Below are 22,694 nucleotides of genomic sequence, written 5' to 3'. Positions count from 1 at the left end.
AAGTAAGAAATATTTATGAAGTCATGGATATGGATAGAGAAAATGAAATGATTCAAAAATATTTACCATAAGAAAATGATAGAAGTCTACAGTAAAAAAATGAAAAAAAAAATAAGAATATATTTATATTCATTAATGAAAGATAAAATTATCATTTTTATTGTTCATTATATACAGTAGAATATTTTTATTGAGTTGAATGCAGAAGTTTCATTTACCTCATCTCGGGATGCAAATGAGTTATATAAACACTTTTTAATCACGGGACAATATCCCGCGGTAATGAGTTCTCGAGAAGCCGCAGCTTGTTCTGTTAGTCAAAAGAACAAACACATAGTGGTCAAATAGAGTACCACCATTACTTCATTTCCATCCCGAGATGCCCCCCTTCCCGAAGCCCGCTTCTCCCTTCTCCTTTCTCGGCCGACGCGACCTCTCCTCCCTCCTCGTCCCTCACCCTCCCTGCCCTAGCCGCCCTTTTGCTCCCCACGGTTGGTTCTCGATCCCCGCAGCCGTCTTTCCCGGCGTACGCGGCCAGTTCCGGTGTGCTTCCAGCGGCCGCGACTTCGCCTCCGCCCGGGATCGGAGTTCGCGTAACATCCTCGTGTACCTCCTCGGAATGGTCGCCGCGATGGTCGGCGCCTCCTACGCCGCCGTCCCCCTCTACCGCCGCTTCTGCCAGGCCACCGGTTACGGAGGCACCGTGCAGCGCCGCGAGGTGATCTTCTTTCCCTCTCGTCCGTTGTCTTCTTCTTTGGTAGTCGGTCGATACTTTCGTTTTATTTGATGAAGAAATTGATCGAAATCATTTCTTTTTTGCTTAAGAATATTAAAATGCTTTCGGAAATAATCAACCGTTGATGACTTGTGACGACGATTATGTCTGTGCAGAGTGTCGAGGAGAAGATCGCCCGCCATGCGCAAGAAGGAACCAAGGCTTCGAGGTAACGATTTCTCAACCTACATGCATTTATGACAAATGGTAATATCGACGGGAATTATATATATGTGATCCACCCTAAGAATTTGCAAGCATTGTGTTGCATGATTATTTATTTATTTTTTTCTTGGTGCGGATTTTATCTTTTCGTCATGATTGTTTTGATGCAATTGATAAGTATGAATCTTATTGTCGGTGATCTGAGGAGAGTGCCTGCTGTATGCCCAGTGCTGGAGCAGATACTGTTGTACTCCATTAATCCTACTAGTTACTCTTGTTATGTTGTCTTTCGGGAGTCTCCCCAATGTAACTTCCATCTCCATCCCTGTTTATTGTCCAATGCTGTTTTATCTTTATCTTAGACCTGAGTTCTTTGGCCATACTCTCATTAATGTGGCAGTTTGTGGCAACTTCATCATTTATTTTCTTCAACTTGCTTCTTAAGAAAAACCCATTTAAAGCTTTTCTTAGATCTTTAATGATGGGATATTTCTACTATTATCTTGTGCTATTGTCCCTTATTTTTTCTTTTGGGGAAAGATGATATCTTCCAGAAGAGATTAGAGAGAAAAGATGGAGCATGTGGTAAAGAGAAATCAAGAAGGAAGTAAACAGAGAGAAGAGATCTTCAAAATTGTCATGTCTTAAGAGTCTTACAGTACCTTTAATTGTAAGCTCTCTTTTTGCTTTTTCAACCATAAATCAACTGAGATTATTTCCTAATAAGTTAGGATTTAAATCCATGTGCACTCCTACAATTAGGATTAGGATCTTCTTCTCCTACTAGAACTATAAAAATTCTCAATCATGAGGGTAATAAACTAACATAGCTAATATGATACGTTGCAATATAAACTGACAGAGATTTTGAGACACCTGATACATCAGTATAGCTGTTTATCACATGAAGTTAAAGAATTTGAAATGAGTTTGTGTACAGTGAAAGTGCATGATAAAGTTTGGTGAAGGTCTTATATCAAAGAATGGTCCCATTCATATGATGTTTAAGGGAAATAAGAAGGAATTTGTTTTGAAGGTTAACCTATTTAAAATTTCTGGGATAGTTGGGCTTGGCATTTAATTTAAGATACCTAACAAGAATGCTACTCTATTCCTAACCAAGGATTACGTTAATGAGTTTGTGTCCAGTGAAAGTGCACAATAAAGTTTGGTGAAGATCTAATATCTAACAATGGTCGCATTCATATGATGTTTAAGAGAAATAAGAAGGAATTTGTTTTGAAGGTTAACCTATTTAAAATTTCTGGAATGTTGGGCTTGGCATTTAATTCAAGAAACTTAACAAGAATGTTACTCTATTCCTAACCAAGGATTACCTTAATCCGTGATTATTATCTTCAATTGGTCTTTCTACATGAAGCGGGAGAGATTTAATCAAAGATAGAAGACTAAATATGGTTGATATGATCAGGTGAATATGGTGGTGGTTGTCCTTTATGACGAAGATTGTTACTCACATGCTATAGCTGGAATGTTCCAGAGTAATAATGTCATAGCACGTTGTGTCCCTACTTTGCAAGTTGTAATGTCATCTTAGCATGGCTTGATTATAGAATAGATCAGCTTCAATCAATTATAATTTTATACTTGATTACTCCATCAAAACTCACAAAATGTTCTTTAGCGCATTTAGTGTACTGCAGTTTAAGACTGGAATATAATTGAATTACGCTCCGACCTTTGCTTTCGACAGGGAGCTTGTTGTTCAATTCAATGCTGATGTTGCTGATGGGATGCCATGGAAATTTACCCCTACACAAAGAGAGGTTACCTTTTGTTATTAACTCTAGTAATGGAAACACATGTTGTTGCAGGTATAAAATTTATCTAATTGTTTTTAGTTCACATAGGTCAGGGTTAAGCCAGGAGAAAGTGCCCTTGCATTTTATACTGCTGAAAATCATAGCTCAACTCTCATAACTGGTGTTTCTACATACAATGTTACCCCAATGAAGGTATGAATTCTCAAGTTGTGCATGTTTCTCAACCCATTTTCGAACGTCACAGTTTATTAATATAACTTACCTCATGAGTTTGGAAAATAGTTCACATAATTTCTGTGATGATAGAAACTTGTGCTGGCTTGGTGTTGATAACTTTTAATTCTGTGCCTTGCAGGCCCATTTGTTGTCTACAATTCCTTGCTAATATAATTATGAAGTTCATCGAACAAAAACTTTAGACATAATTGCACTCTATATACTGCCTGGAAAGAGTAAAGCTCTAACAGGAGATATTAAGTTCCCTTTTAAGAGCTACATTGATCTCCAAGGCATGGATAAGCAGAATTGTAAGTAGACAGAGACGACATGTGCTAAGAGGAAAGACTAATTAATTGATAACTTCTGATGAATTATAGCAGGCTCTTTGATATTAACAGATTGATTATTTTGTCAAAATTTCTCCATAGTGTTATTAGCTTAAACAATAATCTACAAGACACCCTTTCACCTATTATTTTGAGAAAACAGTAAACAATTGGTTTGGATTGGGATATTTACGTAATGTGGACGGACGGCATTTGTTGCAAGAAATGCCATGCTTGTGCACATTAGGCTTTTTTTTTTGTGGTATCAGGGATAATAATTTTGTCATTATACTGTAGAAGACAGATACAGCTCCCTTCATGTCCATCCTGAGAAGAAAAATGGTAGCTTACTGTTATACCAGCCATGATGATCTAAGAGTTAGATATACAGAAAGATGTATCAAATTAGCAAAACCCGCCTGCTTTGGCCTATCATTATGTATTTTCACTGTCAAGAAGTTATACTCAAAAGGTTGGACAGGTCATAATATTATTGGGATTATTTTTCCGCAGGCTGCAGCTTACTTTAACTAGATTCAGTGTTTTTGTTTTGAAGAGCAGTGACTTCTTCCAGGAGAACAAATTGACATGCTGGTAATGAGTGAACACTGATACTACTGGACATTCTAATTATTATCTTTTAATTTCTGATTACGAAACTTTGGACTTGGGAGTCGTCTGCAGGTTTTCTTCTACGTTGACCCAGAGTTTGAGGCTGATCCTAAGATGGATGGTGTCAACAACCTGATCCTTTCATACACCTTCTTTAAAGTTAATGAGCGTTAGCAAAGCATCACAAGCTTCATTTCTTTACCACTTAGTCTGTGAAGTCTCCAGTGACAGATAACTGTTCTTGTATTTTCCATATATTGTTTTGTCTTATATACTGGAATGATATCAAAATGCTATGTAGAATACGAAATTGTCACTGAAATGAAATGAAACCTATTCTTGTATCACCAGAAGAGATTATGTTAGAATTTTAAGTTATTGTGCTCGAGTATAATTGGTTTCTCAGAACCTGAAAAGATTTCAAGGTTTGCAACTTGTGAAATCTCACCCAAAGTATCCATCCCTCTTGAATCTCTCAAAAGACAAAAAAAAGTGAAAAGATGCTTGTATATTGAGATGAATGGTACTGACTGATTTTCTCCAAATTTGAAGCCCTATAATGTATTGAAAATTAGGAACAAGGTGGATATTGTCATCAATAATCAATTATGATGACCATCTAGTTAGTTGGTTCCATGCTTTTCTACAAATTTGTCTTATTTTTAAAAAAGTAAATTGGATAAGCTCATAATCTCACATTATCTACCACTTATTAATGTAACTATTTGTATCCATATTGATGATGATAATTAGTGTTGAACAAAACAATCAATTTTTTAGAACCATGACAGTGTCACAAGTTTTTTTTTTCTTATTCTTTTTTTACATTGCGTAATTGAATTAACATCCACAAAATGGAATTATTAAAGAGTAATTATATCTTTTTTAAGATATCTATTGAATTTGTGGAATTCTAATTTGTGGACAAGAATAGAGTTTATACTAATTTAGCCGTTCCTCTTTTTAAAGAAGTACCGTTATAATGTTCGATAACATACCCGTTATTAACAAGCAATATAACAGCTTCATTTAAACCGCCATAATGGGCGTTATAACCAATATGTCGGACTTTATTTATGAAAACGCTCAGACTATAAAGCCCTAAAGAAACCCAAATAGGTCAGTCCGTCGCACCGCATTCCACTGTTTCCCTCTCATTTCGATTTGGAATTTGGTAGGGAGAAGAGACGAGTGGGAGAGAGATGAGGGAGGAGGCGGTAGAGACGCTGCGAGGGGTGGTGCGCGACTGCGTGAGCAAGCACCTCTACTCGTCGGCCATATTCTTCGCCGACAAGGTGGTGGCAGCCACCGGTGACCCCGCCGACATCTACATGCAGGCTCAGGCCCTCTTCCTTGGCCGCCAGTACCGCCGCGCCCTCCACCTCCTTAATTCCTCCCAGATCGTTCTCCGTGACCTCCGCTTCCGTTACCTCGCCGCCAAATGCCTGGTACAACCTCCATAACGTCATTGCCCTTAAGCGATCGTCATATATTTTCTGAGACATTTTGTCGAACGACTTTAGTTTCAGAGGGCTTATTCGTTTTTGCTTGGACTTTTATATTGCGTGTAGATTTATTTGATCTCGTGGCACAATGGTGTCAGCTGACAACTTTCTTGGTAAATGTTTGTCATTACCTTTTCCAGTTGTGGCTGACTGTGTAAGCGCATGATCGATTATTGGAGGAATGTAAGCTTGTTATTACCATGTTCGTATCCAATGATGTGGCATTTATGTAATCAGTTTTTCTTATAGAAGGATGTGCAAGGTCCAGTGAGTGCTGGAATTTAGCAAGTTAAATAGTATGTGTCGACCATTTTAGGATGTTAAATAGGATGCGCTAAATATATCTCATGCCACATCTGGAACCTAGATTTTTTTAGAAGGAATGCACTAGGTCTTGTGAATGCTAGAATTTAGATTGTTAAAAATATGGATTAAAATATATAATGTGCCACATTGGATGTTTCTTTTAAACATACACAAGGTGAAAATTGAGAATACAAATTATTCTCCATTTTCCTTTTTTTAAATCCTGGGATTCCACGGGGAGCATGATAATCTTTTTCCTTTCTACCTATTTATCCTTATACCTCTTGGTCTTATAAATCATATTCAGAATAAATTAGTTACTGAAAGACTACAAAGTATTATGTATCTTCTAGACATTTGTAAGGACAGTTGTCCATTGTCAATGATGATATTGGATAGCTATAAAATCACACGCAGAAATTAGTGTTACTGAGATCATGATACGGTTTATTGAAACCTGTTGAATTGGTTGGTATAACCCAAAGAAATATTAGGAAATCATCAGTGTGGTTGACATTCCACGATATTTTCACCCTGGTGCATAGTAGAAAGTATGTGATTAGTATCTCAGTAAATTGCAGACTGTGATGGCGATGAGAATGTGGAAAATGGTTATGTGGGGTATTTATAAGATAGAAAAGAAATATTTGTGTTTGTTAACAACCAGGGATCGCTTCAATTGAGAGTGAAATGAAAACCGTGCTATAAAAAATGTGGCATGGACTTTTATCCAAAGAAGACTTATTAATGGAATGAACGGTCGAGGTAAGTTTATAAAGTTTGTAGGGGAAAGAAGTAGAAGAAAACCTAATACAATTTATCAGAAACAATTAAAAGATATTTGATGCCTCTTAGTTTGATTGGCAACATTGTTGTTAAAAGAGCTCAATCGTGAAAAATGATCCATGTAGCTTGGCTCCACATATATGTAAAGATCCATATAACATGAAATATTTGGTTTCCAACAGCCACATCCGTGCAATTAATGGTTAATATGATCTATGTTGAGACCATAATTCATATAATGACTTTAAGATATCCTTTTAGAATATTCTGCAGGCTAATTTGTTGCCAAGTTAATATGTTTGATTATGTTCATGACCAAATTTATGCTTGTTGCTGCAATATTGCTTTTTGTTTGTTTCTCTTTGTGACATTCAAAAACTTGTCTTATGGTTTACTAGTTACTTGTTTCCCTGTTATATCAGAATTCTTCTTCCCTGTAGTATCTTAATTGTATATAATTTAATTGAGTCTGCAATTTTGTACTGATTGATGCATTTGAGTGCATTTTTTTACCAATTGATGCATTTAATGCTTGTTTCATGCTTAATTCTATTCTTTGCTTTCAATTTATTTTCACTTAGGAAGAGCTAAAAGAATGGCATCAATGTCTGGCAATGCTTGGTGATGCTAAAGTTGATGAGCATGGAAATGTTCTCTCACAAAATGATGGGACTGCAATGTACTTGGATAAGGATACTGAAGATCATGAAATTAATGTAACATATCTGATGAACTGTGACTTTCCTTTCTTGTAACTAGCTTTCTTCATGATGCCTAATTGAAGTATTCTTTTCTGTCACCAGATTACTTCAGCAATTTGTTTTTTACGTGGCAAGGCATATGAGGCTTTAGAAAATCGTGCTCAAGCCAGACAATGGTGAACTTTTATTGTTTTAATTATAGTTTGCAACTCTTGATATTGTTTTATGTATATGGCTGTTGGGTTTTCCAAGTTACTGATGTTTGAATTAAATGATACAAAGAATGAAAGAACAGAAAAGGAGTATTCAAAGAGTAAAATTATCTCGTAATGACACTTCATTTAGCCTGATATAGGGCAATAAGGACATTGAGCTGGAAATGTTTGATTTAAGTTATATGTTGATCAATTTTTCCAAAATCAAATTTTCTAAAATAAAGAAGTCAGTATTTTTGATACAATATTTTGGTGTCATATCTTATTAATACAAAAGGTCATGCATAGACCTTTAAGAATTAGATTAAGTTCTTTCAAGAATGGAGGAACTATGACTAAAATTTTGTTAATTTACCAACCTATATGTGCTTATAATGGCACTCTAATTTTTATCTCTCTCTTCGTGAAGTTAAGAGAACTCTTAGACATGTGGGAACCCAAGGACCAATTTTCAAGGCATCATGCTTGCACTGTATGCCAATCGACAATTGGAATAACACATGCTGTCCTAAGAACCTGGTTATGTTGCCAGGTTTCTCAACTCAACGGTTTAGGCCATTACCTGGGTGAGATGAGTGAAGTGGAACAGGTTGTTATCTCTTCAAGACGAGTGAAGCTGGAAACAAGAATTCATGTATGCATACTTCAACAAGATATCTTTCAAATATGTATTTATCATTCTATATTTCTAATTCCTACTTCAGTTAACTCTTTTGTGGTGTTTCTTTATCTTGTCATTTACTAAACAATCTCCCTGTGCGTTTCAATGGTTAGTTTTTCTACATTATTTGTTCATATACAAGATAAACATTGTGTGAATCACTTTAGAAGTTTTATTTGATTTACTTTTAAGTAACTGTTTGCAATTTTTGACCTGCCTTTGCATTTACTAGTTCTATCATGTGTTTTAGTTGTGGTTACCTCTTATTATTGTGACATTGCAAGTTATTCATATGCTTAACCTTTTCTTTGATTAATGTGTTTAAGGTATAAAGCAGCTGTTAAAGCAGATGCATTATGTTATGAGGTAAGATAAATCTTTGCTTCTGATCCAAAAAATGTGTAACTAATACCTAGGTTTGAGATTGTTTTATTTGTATATAACAAGGATAAAAACTCGAGGCACACCACAGAAATTTAAAACAATTTAAAGTATTTCTCGAGTGGTTCCCTGATTCAATGTGAGGAACCACTGCTGATGGCTCGTTAGTTGAAATTAACCTGAAACATGCATTTAGAATGACAAATGTAGGCTGGTGTTCTTTACTTGCGTTGACTACCAAATAGGTGATCACAATTCTCACCTTCAATTTTTTTGTTTACTTTATCTCATACTTTAAAATTCATTTCCCAAGTTAGGGCATATCACTTTCTCTTAGGAGACACATGGAACAATTTTCAGCCTTAAAAGTTCTAGTTATACTTCAATCTCAGTAAATATTACAAATCATTGAGACTCTTGACCTGATGAAAGAGGACCAGTTGCTCCTTCCATTCCTTTGAATCGGGGTCTGACAAGGATGTCATCCCAAGCCAACTTGGATAACATCATAAAACATCAGATAGTTCAACCAATAGTCAGTTCTTACCATTAGAAAAATGGCATGCCTTTATTGAGAAGTCTGATAAGAAAATTTTTTAGCTCATCATTTGTTCTGACAGTCACTTTCAGGTAGTGTGGAAGTGCATTGACATAGCAGTCAGATTGCATAAGGTACTTTTTGTATTTAGGAAGATTTCTATAGTTGTATTACAAAGTAATTATACAAGGAAATTAGCATTAATTTAAAGTGAAAGAGTCTTCCTTCTAAGAATCTAGGCTCTTGGAAGGTCACAATTTGAGAACCATCATGAAGGCAAGTATTTGACAATCTGTTATAGATTTGCACCAGCCAATAAAGAAGGGAAAAGCTAATATATCTGGCAAAATTGGAGAAATTGAACATTTTGTAGGCTGATTGATAGGCTGAATACAGATTTTTTTAAGTGGTTAATGTTATTGCTTCGTCCTTCATAAATCAAATTACTATCATGGTTCCTCTATCATTCTTTACCAAAAGCATGCTCTTCTAATTTCTAAATTACTCATTAGTTAAGAGGTTAAAAATTCAGAGATGCTTCCAAAAAATAGTGCTTCCAGACACCATTACTTATTGATTTTTCATGTAGAATATGAACTTGAATTTCCTGATAAGATTTCATAATCTTGACAATTTCTTTTGATTCTCAACCTAGTCATTTCCATCACCATTTCTTCATGTAACCACATATTGCTACTTCTCTTTTCTTAATAAAATGGCTGAATAAATGTTTCTTGGTTAATTTAGGTTGGTACTTAGTGTTTGTGATTGTTATGCACTGCAAGATCTGCAAGCTCATGCTTTTATGCAAATGACGAGAATTAAATGTTACAAATAATGAATGCATGTTTTTGTTAACTACCAGGAAAAGAAAACCAATTTACAACTGACTTTATGTAGGGTACCTTTGAATTCTTTGCAATGATAACATCCTGGTTTTGGTCTGTGGAGAATGTTATAATGTATAATTAATTTTCCCAATGACTTGATCAATCGATTGCAAATCTCATGCAGTTTTGGTAGAACATACCAATGAACCATTTTTATTGAATACGATATCATGGACATAAACTAAAATTTCAATGAATCCTTATGTGTTTTGGATTCTAGACTTACTTAATTCTGCTTAACATGTGAGATCTGTGGCATTATTGTTTGGACAAATAAATCTTTGCCACCAAATGTTGTACTTTGAAATTTTGATTTACAGTTTTCTATATTGTTACTGTGGATTGTATATGCTACATCATTAAAGAAAGCTGTCTTGTTTATTTTGTCTTATACTGCATATTTTGCCATGTGCTATCAGGCTTTGGAATGTCTGGTTGACAATTACATGCTCACGTGTGAGGAGGGTAAGGTTACAAAATTGACAGATACAAGTTACTTGAAGCTTTTGGTTAACAAATCATATGAGCACTGATATCATTATTGTGAACCAACTCTAAAATTAATTCTTAAAAAAATGTGTATAATTAGTGTTGCTTGCTGGTTGCTTTGTTTCTATCTGAATAAGAGAATGGACTTATGCACAACGTTTAAGATAATTTTACTTGGAATCTTGGATGTGCATGATCCCAGAGTATTTGGTATGGACTATTTATGTACCTAAAACCCAGCTGGGTTTTTAATTGGATATTAGTTATACATAAATTTTCATGAATCTTCCTAAGTGTTTCTTAATTATTTTTTTGTGCATATGTGACTTAGAATGCCACCATAGTGAATCAAATATACAAAAATTTGATGACATAGGTTATAACCACATCAATGCTCAGAAGTGATTTAAATTTCTTCCACTATTCATTTTTCAGTATACTTTAATTTCATTAAAAGGATAACAGATTGTAGTGTGATACCCAATTATTTGGGTCTAACGTTTGGCTTAATGCTGCTATTTGAACTTTTGTTATTACTATATTAAAGGAGCATATGGTTTTAATAAAATTACATTATAGTATCATGTATGAAACACATCTAGAGTGCAAAATTGAGTTCACAACATTTGTGTCCTTGTACTTTCTTGAACTTTTTTGAATGTTCCAAGGCATGCTTCACATCTTTTTTGAATTATTCAAAAGGTTCTTCTGTTTCTGTGAACACATTGACAAACAGTTATAGGAGTCTATCTGGTGAAAATTTGTTTTTGGATGATATTTGTTATGGAGACTTGACAACCTAAAAGTATGTTACTTTTTCTATCTGATAGTACCTTTGGTAAAAGATAACCTGTTGGATCATACGGTCTGTAAAATCTTCTGACAACACTAGAATTTTGCTAATTCTTTTATGACAAATTTAAAGAAGGGGCATATGCACAAATAAAAAGCCTTCTTAAATTTTTGTTTTCTATTCTTAGTGAACTGGTGTTCCAATATATATATCTTCTATCTGACCATCAGAAATTGTTCTGATTGATGTTTGTTTAGATATTTTCATTTGATGTAGATTTTTCAAATCTCAATTTTTCCTGAAAATTAGAAGTTTGAAACTTCGACACATTTCAGAATCAAGTCTATTATCATCTTTGCAATTTGGAAAAGATGATAAGTGGTTGTCATCATTCTACTCATGTCTTGTAAAGAAGGTAATGTCGTAAGCACTGTGTTAATATCTGGCATCAGAAAATATATGATTTTGACTGTTTCTTTTGATTTTGTAGCACGTCAAAGAACATGTTGTAGAAGCCAAGTTCAGAGATCTTGAAAGAGAGACTTCTGGTGTTGCATCTTCTAATTCATCTTTTAGCCAGACACTGAAAAACAACACCGACTTGTTGGCTCGTAGAGCTGAATACTATTACCAGAGTGGAGAGTATCAAAGATGTTTTGAACTTACTTCCATGTAAGAATTATGTTAAAGTTTTAACTAAATTCGACTAATATAGGTAGGCTTTATATAACTCCAATCTATGCTTCTTTCAGGGTTTTAGAAAGAGATCCTTTTCATTTGAAATGTACATTAGTTCATTTGGTGGCTTCGATGGAACTTGGCCGTTCCAATGATCTCTATCTTATGGCCTGCAATTTGGTGAAAGATCATCCTCAAAAGTTAGTATGCATTTTTTATTACAATATAAGATTCAAGGATTTTGATCAATCAAAAGGCTTAAGTTTTAAGGACAACTATGTAGCAAGTTGGTTTCTCTCATGAATTTAATTGAATAATAATGTAGACATTGATAGGTATGAAATTACTTTATTTGTTCAGAAGAATATTTGAAATTGGTCTACTTATATTTGTATATACTAGCTAATTCCTAATGTTGCTAGCTTGAGTCATATGCTACAAGATATATTATTGTTGATTATGTTCTTATGGACAGAGATGTCCACTATTTTGATCATGACAAATTCTTCTTCTTTTTAGAGCTCTCTCCTGGTTTTCTGTTGGATGCTACTACTTTTGTATCAAGAAGTATGATCAATCACGAAGATACTTTTGGTAATTGCTATGTCATTTCTAAATGTGTATCTTATTACTATTATGTATCTGGTTTCCTTTATCGACAGGTTTCATTGTTGATCACCTTTTATTAAGAAGACAGCATTGCTTTTCTGACTTTCGAATGATCTTAGATTTTGGAATAAATAGTTACTAGCCATTATGAGATGTAACTCTGTCCTCTAAGCATGTTATTAAGTTACCCTGATGTTAATCCTATTGTTTTAGAAGGATGAAGGCTGATCCTCTTTTTGTGACACCTAAAGTATGTGTGGCTAGCATTTCTCTGTAATTTTTTTGCACTTCTTTCTTATGATTCTTAAAACCTTTTACATATTCTTTGAGTTGAGATGATTGTAGACACTATATCTGTTGTTTTTAGCAGAATAGTTGTACTACAATGTAATAGAATTGAAAGGATTAAGAAGACCGGTTGTACTACACTGTAATAGCAGACCAGTTGTACTATATCTGTTGTTTTTAGCAGACCAGTTGTACTACAATGTAATGCAATTGCATTATTGACTTTTTTTAGTTTTTGACATGAACTCAATTTATAAATCTTACATGTTCAAAAGGTATGCTTTTCTTCATGATGATCCTTTGTTATGTCTGCTAGTTACCATAAGAGCATTGATTATCTGTGCCTTCAACTTGATTATTTCCATTTCATGTCACTATTGGCATGGTTAGAACTTCTAGAGTTTATCTTTTTGAAGTTTTTTACTGCAATCATTAATAAGATCATTTTTGTGTTGCATGCTTATGTTGCTTGTATTCATGTCCATACATTGCTTCGTTGGTTTATATGGTTTGACTTTTACATCCATCTATTAAAAGTGCAAATGCATCTCATGATCATGTGCAGCAAGGCTACAACTATAGATGGGTCGTTTCCACCTGCTTGGGTAGGTATTGGTAATGCTTATGCTGCTCAAAGTGAGGGTGATCAAGCAATGGCTGCGTTTCGTTCTGGAGCTCGCTTGTTTCCTGGGTAAATTAGATTATTGCTGTCTTCTATGCAGGCAAAGTTGGATTCCTGATAAGATCTAATTTGCCTAGAAACGTGTCATTTCAGTGAATAGAAAAGATTCTTTTGTTCCTTCTGTATGCTAAATCTATTAGTTGTCAGGTTTTTGCTTCACACCGAGTGTATGTTTCTATTTATTGATGATCCCAATAGTAATTCCTTGACATAGGTATCGATTTTCAATTATTCCTCATTTTATTTCTTTGAAGGTCTATATGCTATACATCATAAATATCCTTTTCTGTGGCTTCCACCTAATGTTCTATTATGCATTTTGTCTGAATTTTGGTACAGAGATACTAATGCAATTGCTTATCTAAGGCTAAGATTCAAGAATGCAAAATTATCATGTTAATAATTTTCTCCATAAAAATCTAACCCTAAATTTGATATTATATATTGCATTTGTTTGTTGGGACATTTTGGCATCCTATCATTGTATATTGCATTTGTTTGATACATAAAACTCTAAAAATTATGGAACAATCGCAATCGAATCTTTATATATGATATCTAAAACATAAAGAGTTTTTATCTAACAGTTTCTACTTTGGCTACGAGCAATGGCAATAAATTCCTTTTGTCTTGTGCTTGCAGTTTCAGCCTTTTACATCTGGATTCATATTTAGAGTTTGAATCTTTTCTGAAACCTGATGCAGGTGTCATCTGCCAGCACTATATATTGGAATGGAATACATGCAAACACACAATTACAAACTTGCAGAACAGGTATGATGCTGCAGCTTTTGAAAATCTAAAAGATTTCTGATTTCATTTGCCATTTTTGGTTGTTTATTTTGTAGCTTCCTTTTTCCATGTTTTCATCTGTATATCTCTATTTATATATGTATATATATATTTTTATTGTTTTTCCTTATGCTCCGATGTGGACTTGGTGTTAAAGATTTCAATAGGCGCACTGGTGGTGGCTCGCCACAGACGAAGACAAACACCCACATGAAGGTTGTGATGAAAATATTATAGATCACCTACTGATGTTGGCAATACTTGATAAATGATGGCTAAGGATTCTTTTTTGTCAATGGTGTTTTATTCATGAGGGCTATGTTTCTCACAATGGTTTTGGTGTAGGCAGCACTTTCAAAAGGTAGTCATCGTTGTGTTGCTAGGGGTCACACCTCTATTAGCTTATCGTAGAATATGAGTGTAAGAAAAATTAGATTGTATTTACAACCTGAGACAGAAAACTATAAATTTAACCAACAATATAGTAAGTAGAACTAAACTATGAAAAAACCATCTAAACATGAACATGGCTAAAAGTTCTGAAGTTTCTGTCCCAATCAAGATGGGGGCCTAATCATAAAGGCAACCAACCCATTTAAAAGGCTATACAATACATATATAACTGCCCCTTTGGTCAGGTCTGTTTTTTTTTTTTTTAAAGCATGTGTTTGTGGTTTCTGGCTCTCTTTTCATGGATTGTAGATGCGTGACTCCTTGGGAGCTGCTCTCTGCACTGTAGTTCCAACTCCCACCATCACTGCTTGCTGCACTTGGCTGACCAGGACATCACTGCTTGCTGCTTGCTGTACTGTAGTTCCAACTCTCATTGTTCCTTCTTCGCCTTCTTCCTTCTCCTTTTTTTCCCTTCTTCCTCCCCTTCCCAAGCCAGTAAAACGGTACCACAGTACATGCTGGCATGGACTGTACCCATATCAGCCCGACCATGGATCGATTGGGGTCTGTTACCCGAATTGAATTTCATGACTAGAATTAATTCAATATCACCTAAGCTGCAACATCTATTATGCACTGAGGATTTCATTGAATATTAAATTGGGTAGTCATCTTATGGTTTCTTGGACATCTTGTGTTTCTTTATAGCGAAGAGCATCTCAGTCTATAATGAAATATTAAACAAATAGTAAAGTGGGAAGCCCTTGTGTTTCAGTGTGAAAATTAAAGTTTGAAGTATGGTTGGTGAGGAAGATGAACCTTGAACTTTGTCCCACGGATACATTTTCAGAAAGGGTTTAAGTTCAGGCCAACTGTAATTGAAGAAGATGCTACAACAAGAGTTATGACATAACTTACAAGAAATGAGACTCAAGTTGTATTAGGATTTTTGGACTTTAGTCTTGGGGATGATATACGAAATTATAGTTTGATAGAACTTAAGTCCATAAAGATGTAACTCTGCATTTTGAGTTGTACATGAATAGCTAGTTCTTGTTTATTTTCTTTTAAAAGCTTCGGAGTAATAATCATATGTTTGCTTGAAGTTCTTCCACTAAAAATGATTCTTAAGCGTAAATGCTTGCTGTAGCGTGTTAAAAGTAGCGGAGAACTTGTTTTTTAATTGGACTGTAGTAGCTTTTAAACAAGAAATGATGTAATAGGTGGTTTTGACTTGTGTACAACATCGTTTATTGATGTTCTCAACGTGCTTTCTCTTCAGTTCTTTTTGCAGGCCAAAAAGATATGCCCTTCTGATCCACTTGTATATAATGAACTTGGAGTTGTTGCTTATCATATGAAGGAGTAAGAAAAATCATCCTCTCTATGTTCCGGTTTTTAGCACTGGTTCTTATTTTGCAATCAATTTATGCATCTTTACTTGTTATCAACCTACTAGCAGAGATATGTACTATTCTTAACATGATGGTGAAGAATTTGTTCTAGTTTGCAATATCTGCCTAGGCTGTTCCTCAGCCATCCAAGTGTACACCCATTGCAACAGTCAAATATGGAAATTGAATTCACATTGTATATACCCATCTAAGCAATTTTTTTCGATGAACTATGAGCTGTTTTGCATGTTCATTACTACCTATTTTCCTTTGCTTTTTCAGCATATGGTGAATGTTAGTGTGTATAATGCTTTTGTACTTCTCTATCATAATCCAAATTATCTTCTTCTTGTAGATACCAGAAAGGTGTTCAGTGGTTTGAGATGACCCTAGATTGTGTTTCATCTTCATTAAGTGAAATGTGGGAACCTACTTTGGTAAACCTTGCACATGCATTACGAAAACTTAAGTACGTTCAGTTGTCAATCTACATAATTTCTGCTATGAATTTATTGTACCTTTAGGATTCAGCTACATTTTCTTGGTCTACTATAGTGTTTGTAGCATACATTTGAACATTACACACTTCAGATTGACTTGTGTAACATATCAAATTTTCTTTAAGCTATATTATCAGTAATCATTCCTCTTTTATGTTTGCATCTAGGCATGGCCCAAGTTAGACAACTTGATGTGGGTATATTAATTGTTGTGCCAAATTGTTTACTATCTGCAACTAAACAGCTCATAATGGTGCTCTGAGATGCTCTAGCACCACGATCTCATTATGGTATATCTGGTATGAATATGCAGGAGTTTTCCATAGCATATGATGTAAGAAAACATCTTAATTAGCTAAATTTGCATAGTTCAAGGTATAGCATTTCCTCTTAGTTGCAATTAGTTTCAGCAGAACTATATTTGACAACTCCAATGACATCATCATATGTAAGACTAGGACTATTTACAACCCTGCACTTGTTCAACAGGAAGCAACCTGTGAAGCAGAGTAAGACTTGCACAGGTTTAAAAAGAAGCAACCTGGAAAGGCAAATAATATTGATTTACCCATCTGTGACTTTTTGTTAGTATTCAGAAACAAGATGCTTTAAGATGCTGCATAATGTAATAGCACAATTGGAAGAGAAAAGTATTCATTACATGAGTCAATCAAGATGCTTTATATTTGCACCCATGTTCCTGTATCTTAAATTTGATGTCAGGTTTCATGGTTCAATCTTGAGAGCTTAAGAGGTGTCAATTTCTTAAAGACAAAGCAAGTTGCTTGAGGTTTATAATTAGAGTCAATCCTGCCTCATTTAGGAAGATTGACAAGTCGTAGTCTGATCCTATGTGAGTAATTCTACATCAGGTTAAATGAGTGTTAAGAGCTTAAGAAGTATGACATATAGAAAATTGCATTGGGTTTATAATCAAGTGCTAAATATGTGAAAAAGTGATCGTGAAACTACTTTCACAAAATAAGCAAAAATTATGTCAGAGAAGTTTCCCTCTTAACATGCAGCAAAAGAAAAAAGGTTCTAATGAGACACTTATTCCAGTCAAAACCTTGTTGCCACTCTCAATAGAGAAAAAAAGGACCCTTATTTCCTTGAGTGGTGGAAAAACAATAGAAATTTAATACAGCAGTGGCTCCAATGTGTATGTCATCTCTTTAGAATGATTAAGGATATATATAAATTGGAGGACTTCCTGGTCAAGGTTTTCCTGGTAATGGCTTGACTACCAGTGTCATGAAGTTTCTAAAGTATATCTTGTAATTTAAATCACGTGACAGAAATTCAGGTGTAGCTGTAAAGGCTAAAGCATTTTAAAAGACTTGTGGTTCTTTTTATTCAATAATAGTTTGGCCCCAAAATTTGATCTGTTTGCTTCTACGAATGTTTCCTTATTTGCTGAGAACCAGTTAATTACACAATATATTCTTTTGAATGCATGGAGATATCTGTATGTTAACCTTGATGTACTTCTTTATTCTCTTCAAGTGGAGGACAAATATGAAGGATTTTGAAAGAAAAGGTGTAACTTCTGCAGAAAATAGATATATTATTTTTGTTATTGTGCACATTTAATATCAGGGAGAGTATTTTCAGGATGTTCCAGAAGGCTATTTCCTGTTATGAAAAGGCCCTGGCTGTTTCAACTCAAAATTTCAGTGCATTTGCTGGTCTGGCATATACATATCATCTGCAGGTATCTTCACAAGCTTATAGGCTGTCTATACCAAGGTCTCAAATATCTGCTGGGATATGTCCCAACCAGTATGTATCTCTCTGACTGAGGATTGATATTAGACTATATAGCTTGGAACCGATCCAGTTCATTTTTAAATTATTTTTTTAGTGACATCAGGTGGTAATATTGGTGTTGGTCTAACAAGGTGTCAAAGCTGGTGTTGGAGCATGAATTTAGGCCTGATTTTTTTTTTCACTTATTTTCATTGGATTTTTTTTTTTTTTCGTTTCTCTGAGGTAACTTGAAGCGAAAGTTGTTACAAAAAGAACAGTAGCACTGCATGCACAATTTTTTAAACTATGATATATTCAGGTCCATGCATTTGTTGATCTATGGAATTACATGTATGTTCAAGTGTCTATGCAGTAAATAAAGATTAGAAAGGAAAAAAATGAGAATAGAAAATTCAACGGTTTTGTCTTATTCTGCTTAGCTTCTTTTTGGAATGTCAACAGTCTTTATCATAATGACTAAAGAGATGGTGAAGATCAATCCCCTCTGACTTTTAGTTTCTTAGCTGCACTGTTTTTGCACATATTTAATAGCCTTTTTGGTATCAGTGTTTTATTAATTCCTGCTGTATTTTTAACAGGATAACTTTGATGCTGCAATAACCTACTACCACAAGGTGAGTTTTCGAGTAAATTGTGATTATAATTGACCTATAGATGTTTCATCAGATTTCCAGATACAACCACAATTGAAATTTATATGCATTAGAAAGATGTACTTATGGTGTAATTCATATTATTGTCCAGCTTAACTGAAATTGGGATAGTCCTTGCATATAGATGTCTTAGCGCTGACAAATCTGATGTTTCTGCTAACAGTGATTATTTTCATAGTGTAGAATTGCACGTAGGAATTGCTGGGATTTGGTTGCATGGGAATGCATGTGTCGGGTAATTAAGTTGACTACCTGAGTATCCTATCATAGTTAAAGTGATATACTGGATATGGATCGTTCCAATCAAAAGCTGTAGTGCAACATCATAATAAATATCTGCAATTGAGTTTTGATTCCTTGATCTCTTCCTTGATAGCTGACCTGAAGGCTGAAGGCAACATTTTCTGCCTATATGCAGGATGCCATAGTCTGGCATCACTTCTTTCAGCCATGTACCATATATCAGACACCTGATATAGTTGTACATTTATTTTTTTAAAAATTACTCAATATTTTTACTCAATCTATAAGGTGACTAGATTGGGAAATCTTGCTTGGGAAACACTTAATTAATTTGTCAAACTTGTTTTCCATATTTTCCTATTCTAATTCGCACTCTGTTTGGTCCATATTTCATGCTTAAGCTACTTTTATAGAAATTATTACATTTTCATTGGACAGGCTCTTTGGCTGGACCCAAACGACCAATTCTGCACAGAGATGCTAACTCTTGCCCTCGAGGATGATTGCAGAGGTGTTGACCGGAGGAAATAACTTGTGGTATGTACTGATGGACGAAGCAGTGTTACTTTCCTGCTAATATTGTCATTATGTAATTGTGGGAGAACTTCCTAAATATTAGCTTAATATCGTGCATGGTCTGTTTTTAGTGTATAGGTTAGCTATTACAGACTTTCTTTTGTTGTTTTTGTTGGTTTTCTTTCCAGTTTTTCTGGGGCTTTGCATATATTTTCTGCTTTTTGTATTAGCAGAATATGTCCAATTTTGTATTGATATTGACATGCACACTAAATCATCATGGTTTTCATGGTAACGATGGATGCCCTTTGTATTCATAAGATTCATAAGATTTACTTCTGTTGAGCTATCAGCAAAGTAACAAAATAATTAAGAGCTTTATGGAGCTTCATCGTTGTGGAGCTCGTGCTGTCAAGCTTTGATGGACCGAACCTTTTTGATTTTTTTTTTTTGTGGAAAACTGTCTTGAAAGTTAAATGTTCTGTAGCTGTTGGTTCTTCCAATGAAAGTATATTTTTCTTGAAAACCTTATTCTAGAACATAAATGCAAGCTATAGTTTAGAGTTTAGACAGTATTAAAATTTTATTCTGTTTAACTGTTGTCCAACATTTTTCTAGTCGAGTATTTGATGGTTGCTTCTTTTATACTAGCTTCATATGAGCCCCGAGACACTTAGTTTACTGCCAAATCTGAATGATTTATGAAGCATCTATTACCTTTAATTATTGCGACCTTTAATTCCATACAATGATTTATGAAGCATGTGGGTGACCTTTAATTATTGCGACCTGCCTTTGCTATTCCATATAATGCCGAATGTATTGTTGGCCTTTTCTTCTTCAACTATTAGATGTTGCTGCAACTAATGCCTTTTCCTTCCTCACTGCTTCATCTCGCTGATGGAAGAAGCCACCGCTTCCCTTCTCCCTCTTTCCATCATCATTGTCTCTCCTCTTTCGTCTGGTTATGCCTAAAATCCCATCCTTGGAAACCCTATCCCTCGCCTCGTTTTCTCTCGCTCCTAAGCGATGTTGGGTTTGCCTCTTGCATTTCTTCCCCTGACCGGAAGGGGAGTTAAACTGTCATAGCTTTCTCTGGGATATGGACATGGATACAGATGAATTCTCTGCACTTTATCTTTTTAAGCATAATTTAAAATTAATTGAAAAACTTAGTGTATATGATTCTGCATTGGTGGCTTTTTATTGTTATGCTCAACTTGTACTCCATTTTCCTGATGAGTGCATATACTTTATATTATTATATGAAATCTAATCTGGTACATAAATCCACCTGATTATGTTTTCCCCGGCTTTTTATCTCCTGTAAAAGCATTACGCTTGATTGCACAGTGCTCTTCTAGTTTCAGCAATATATATGTATCGTCGAGCATTCCTACATGTACATTTATATAAGGATTATATATTAAAGAGTCAAGGTTCATTTTAGCCTTATGATATATTTATATATAAAATAATTCATATATTTTTAAAAATATAGTATATAAACTTTATGTTGACTCATAAAAAATTATTAATATAATAATATATATAATTTAAGTTTAAAAATAAATTAAGATTCATTTTAGTTTTTGTGATTTTGTTTATGGATCGTTTAGGTTCTTATGGTTTATTCGTGTCTAAAATAATCGTTATATTGACTCAAAATAAATTATTAATATAATGATACATATAATTTAGGTTTTTAAAAAAATTGAGACTACCATCAACGATGGGAAGAGGTGTTGTCGTGGAAGTGACCATAATCAGCAACACCGAGCTGTTGTTGCTTAGCAGAGCGTCGTATGCACGCAACCTCTCCGGCACTAATGATGAGCTCAAGTGGATGTGCGTCGACTAGTTCGACGCTATGTACGTAGTGGTCTGGGCATCTTTGTCCTATCGTCTTTCACTTCGTCCTCTCCTGCAACCTCACCCGCCACACCTATGATGTAATGGTTCAGCTCTCCCTCACTTCTGTCTTTGGTTTCTCCTACCTCTACCTCTCAGTCTTCGTCTGTCGTTATAGCCTTCGTCACTTCCTCTTCCTCGATAAGATATCTTAATCTTTTTTAAAAATTAAATTATATTTATTATTATATTAATAGTTTATTATGAGTTAATATTTTAATGCTTATTAATTCAGATTTGACGTAAGGAGTTTATATATTATATTTTTAAAAATGTATGAGTTATTTAGATACGAATAAACTATAAGGGCTTTAGTAGTGAATGACAAAAATCACAAGAGCTAAAATATATTTTAATATTTTTTTAACTTAAATTATACGTGTTATTATATTAATAATTTATTATGAGTTAGTATATTACGTAAGTGATGAGGATAGTAATTATGATAAGACTCGACTGACGTCAAATGACGCCTCATGCCTCGATCGACATGACAACACCTGGTCAAACCGACCGGAACGTCGGTCGAGGCGCATTAACGCCTACTCAGGCTCGGTTCTTCACGCCGCGCCAACGCCCATGTCAGACGCTACCAGCCAGCCCCCTGCAAGCGGGCACATCAGAAAACAGTAAGCTTCCCTATAAATACCCTCACATTCCGAACAGAAAAGAGGGGGGGGACACACCAGGAGGAGACTTCTTCATCTAAACCCCCTCCACTATCGTCTGACTCAATCGTCGGAGGGGTCGGGTTGAGCCGCCCGACCCAACCTTTGTGCAGGAGCGAAGCCGAAGGTCCTCGCCGGACGCGTAGGCGAGGAGTTCCTTTCCCGAGGAAAAGGCGACCTCATCCCGATCGGACACCGCACTACGACCACCTCGGCGGGCTTGAGGAAGACCCCAGGGAGGTCCCCGTCGTCCGGACCTGACACAAGCCGCGTCAGCCCCAAGGCCACGGCATGAAGTTGTTTACACTAACATATTGGCGCTAGAAGGAGGGCCCGGAATGTCGGGTGATCACCCGAGCGGCCCAGACGAGCCCATGGCTGAGAGGTCGCACCCGACTGAAGCCTCGGGGGAACATCTCCCGCACGAAGATCGTCGTGACGAACACCCCGC

General features: G+C 35.3%; 2 protein-coding genes across 4 annotated transcripts; both read left to right on the top strand.

Annotated features, from left to right (window-relative positions):
• Positions 1–287: 287 nt before the first annotated feature.
• LOC135620171 (cytochrome c oxidase assembly protein COX11, mitochondrial-like) lies at positions 288–4,225 on the top strand. 2 transcript variants are annotated; one of them, XM_065122884.1, is made up of 6 exons: positions 288–718; positions 892–944; positions 2,655–2,727; positions 2,812–2,916; positions 3,783–3,863; positions 3,954–4,225. In XM_065122884.1, exons 1-5 carry the CDS (start codon positions 380–382, stop codon positions 3,801–3,803), a joined length of 591 nt encoding a protein of 196 aa, XP_064978956.1. In that variant the 5' UTR covers positions 288–379; the 3' UTR covers positions 3,804–3,863; positions 3,954–4,225. The 2 variants fall into 2 exon arrangements, with proteins under 2 accessions (XP_064978956.1, XP_064978957.1); XM_065122885.1 differs by lacking the exons at positions 3,783–3,863; positions 3,954–4,225 and having other exon boundaries at positions 2,817–2,916.
• Positions 4,226–5,000: 775 nt separating this feature from the next.
• LOC103995821 (anaphase-promoting complex subunit 6) lies at positions 5,001–19,959 on the top strand. Of its 2 annotated transcripts, XM_009416522.3 has the most exons (16): positions 5,001–5,329; positions 7,060–7,194; positions 7,282–7,355; positions 8,382–8,421; positions 10,284–10,329; positions 11,482–11,561; positions 11,637–11,818; positions 11,899–12,024; positions 12,344–12,418; positions 13,287–13,412; positions 14,108–14,177; positions 15,871–15,953; positions 16,338–16,451; positions 18,097–18,196; positions 18,831–18,866; positions 19,587–19,959. In XM_009416522.3, the coding sequence occupies exons 1-16, from the start codon at positions 5,084–5,086 to the stop codon at positions 19,677–19,679; spliced, it is 1,626 nt and encodes a 541-aa protein (XP_009414797.1). In that variant the 5' UTR covers positions 5,001–5,083; the 3' UTR covers positions 19,680–19,959. The 2 variants fall into 2 exon arrangements, with proteins under 2 accessions (XP_009414797.1, XP_018685598.1); XM_018830053.2 differs by lacking the exon at positions 16,338–16,451 and having other exon boundaries at positions 19,587–19,883.
• Positions 19,960–22,694: the final 2,735 nt, after the last annotated feature.

This window comes from Musa acuminata, chromosome BXJ2-8, assembly GCF_036884655.1.
Source record: "Musa acuminata AAA Group cultivar baxijiao chromosome BXJ2-8, Cavendish_Baxijiao_AAA, whole genome shotgun sequence".
Lineage (NCBI taxonomy): Eukaryota > Viridiplantae > Streptophyta > Magnoliopsida > Zingiberales > Musaceae > Musa > Musa acuminata.
Note: the sequence above shows the minus strand (reverse complement) of the source record. Positions and strands in the feature narration are given on the sequence as shown.

Excerpts from the sequence above, each read along its gene's own strand:
- LOC135620171 (XM_065122884.1), top strand. The coding sequence starts at position 380 with ATGCCCCCCTTCCCGAAGCCCGCTTCTCCCTTCTCCTTTCTCGGCCGA. Across the intron at positions 719-891 it reads GCACCGTGCAGCGCCGCGAG|AGTGTCGAGGAGAAGATCGC; the intron begins GTGATCTTCTTT and ends ATGTCTGTGCAG. Across the intron at positions 2,728-2,811 it reads TTACCCCTACACAAAGAGAG|GTCAGGGTTAAGCCAGGAGA; the intron begins GTTACCTTTTGT and ends TAGTTCACATAG.
- LOC103995821 (XM_009416522.3), top strand. The coding sequence starts at position 5,084 with ATGAGGGAGGAGGCGGTAGAGACGCTGCGAGGGGTGGTGCGCGACTGC. Across the intron at positions 10,330-11,481 it reads CATGCTCACGTGTGAGGAGG|AATCAAGTCTATTATCATCT; the intron begins GTAAGGTTACAA and ends GACACATTTCAG. Across the intron at positions 16,452-18,096 it reads CATGCATTACGAAAACTTAA|GATGTTCCAGAAGGCTATTT; the intron begins GTACGTTCAGTT and ends GAGTATTTTCAG.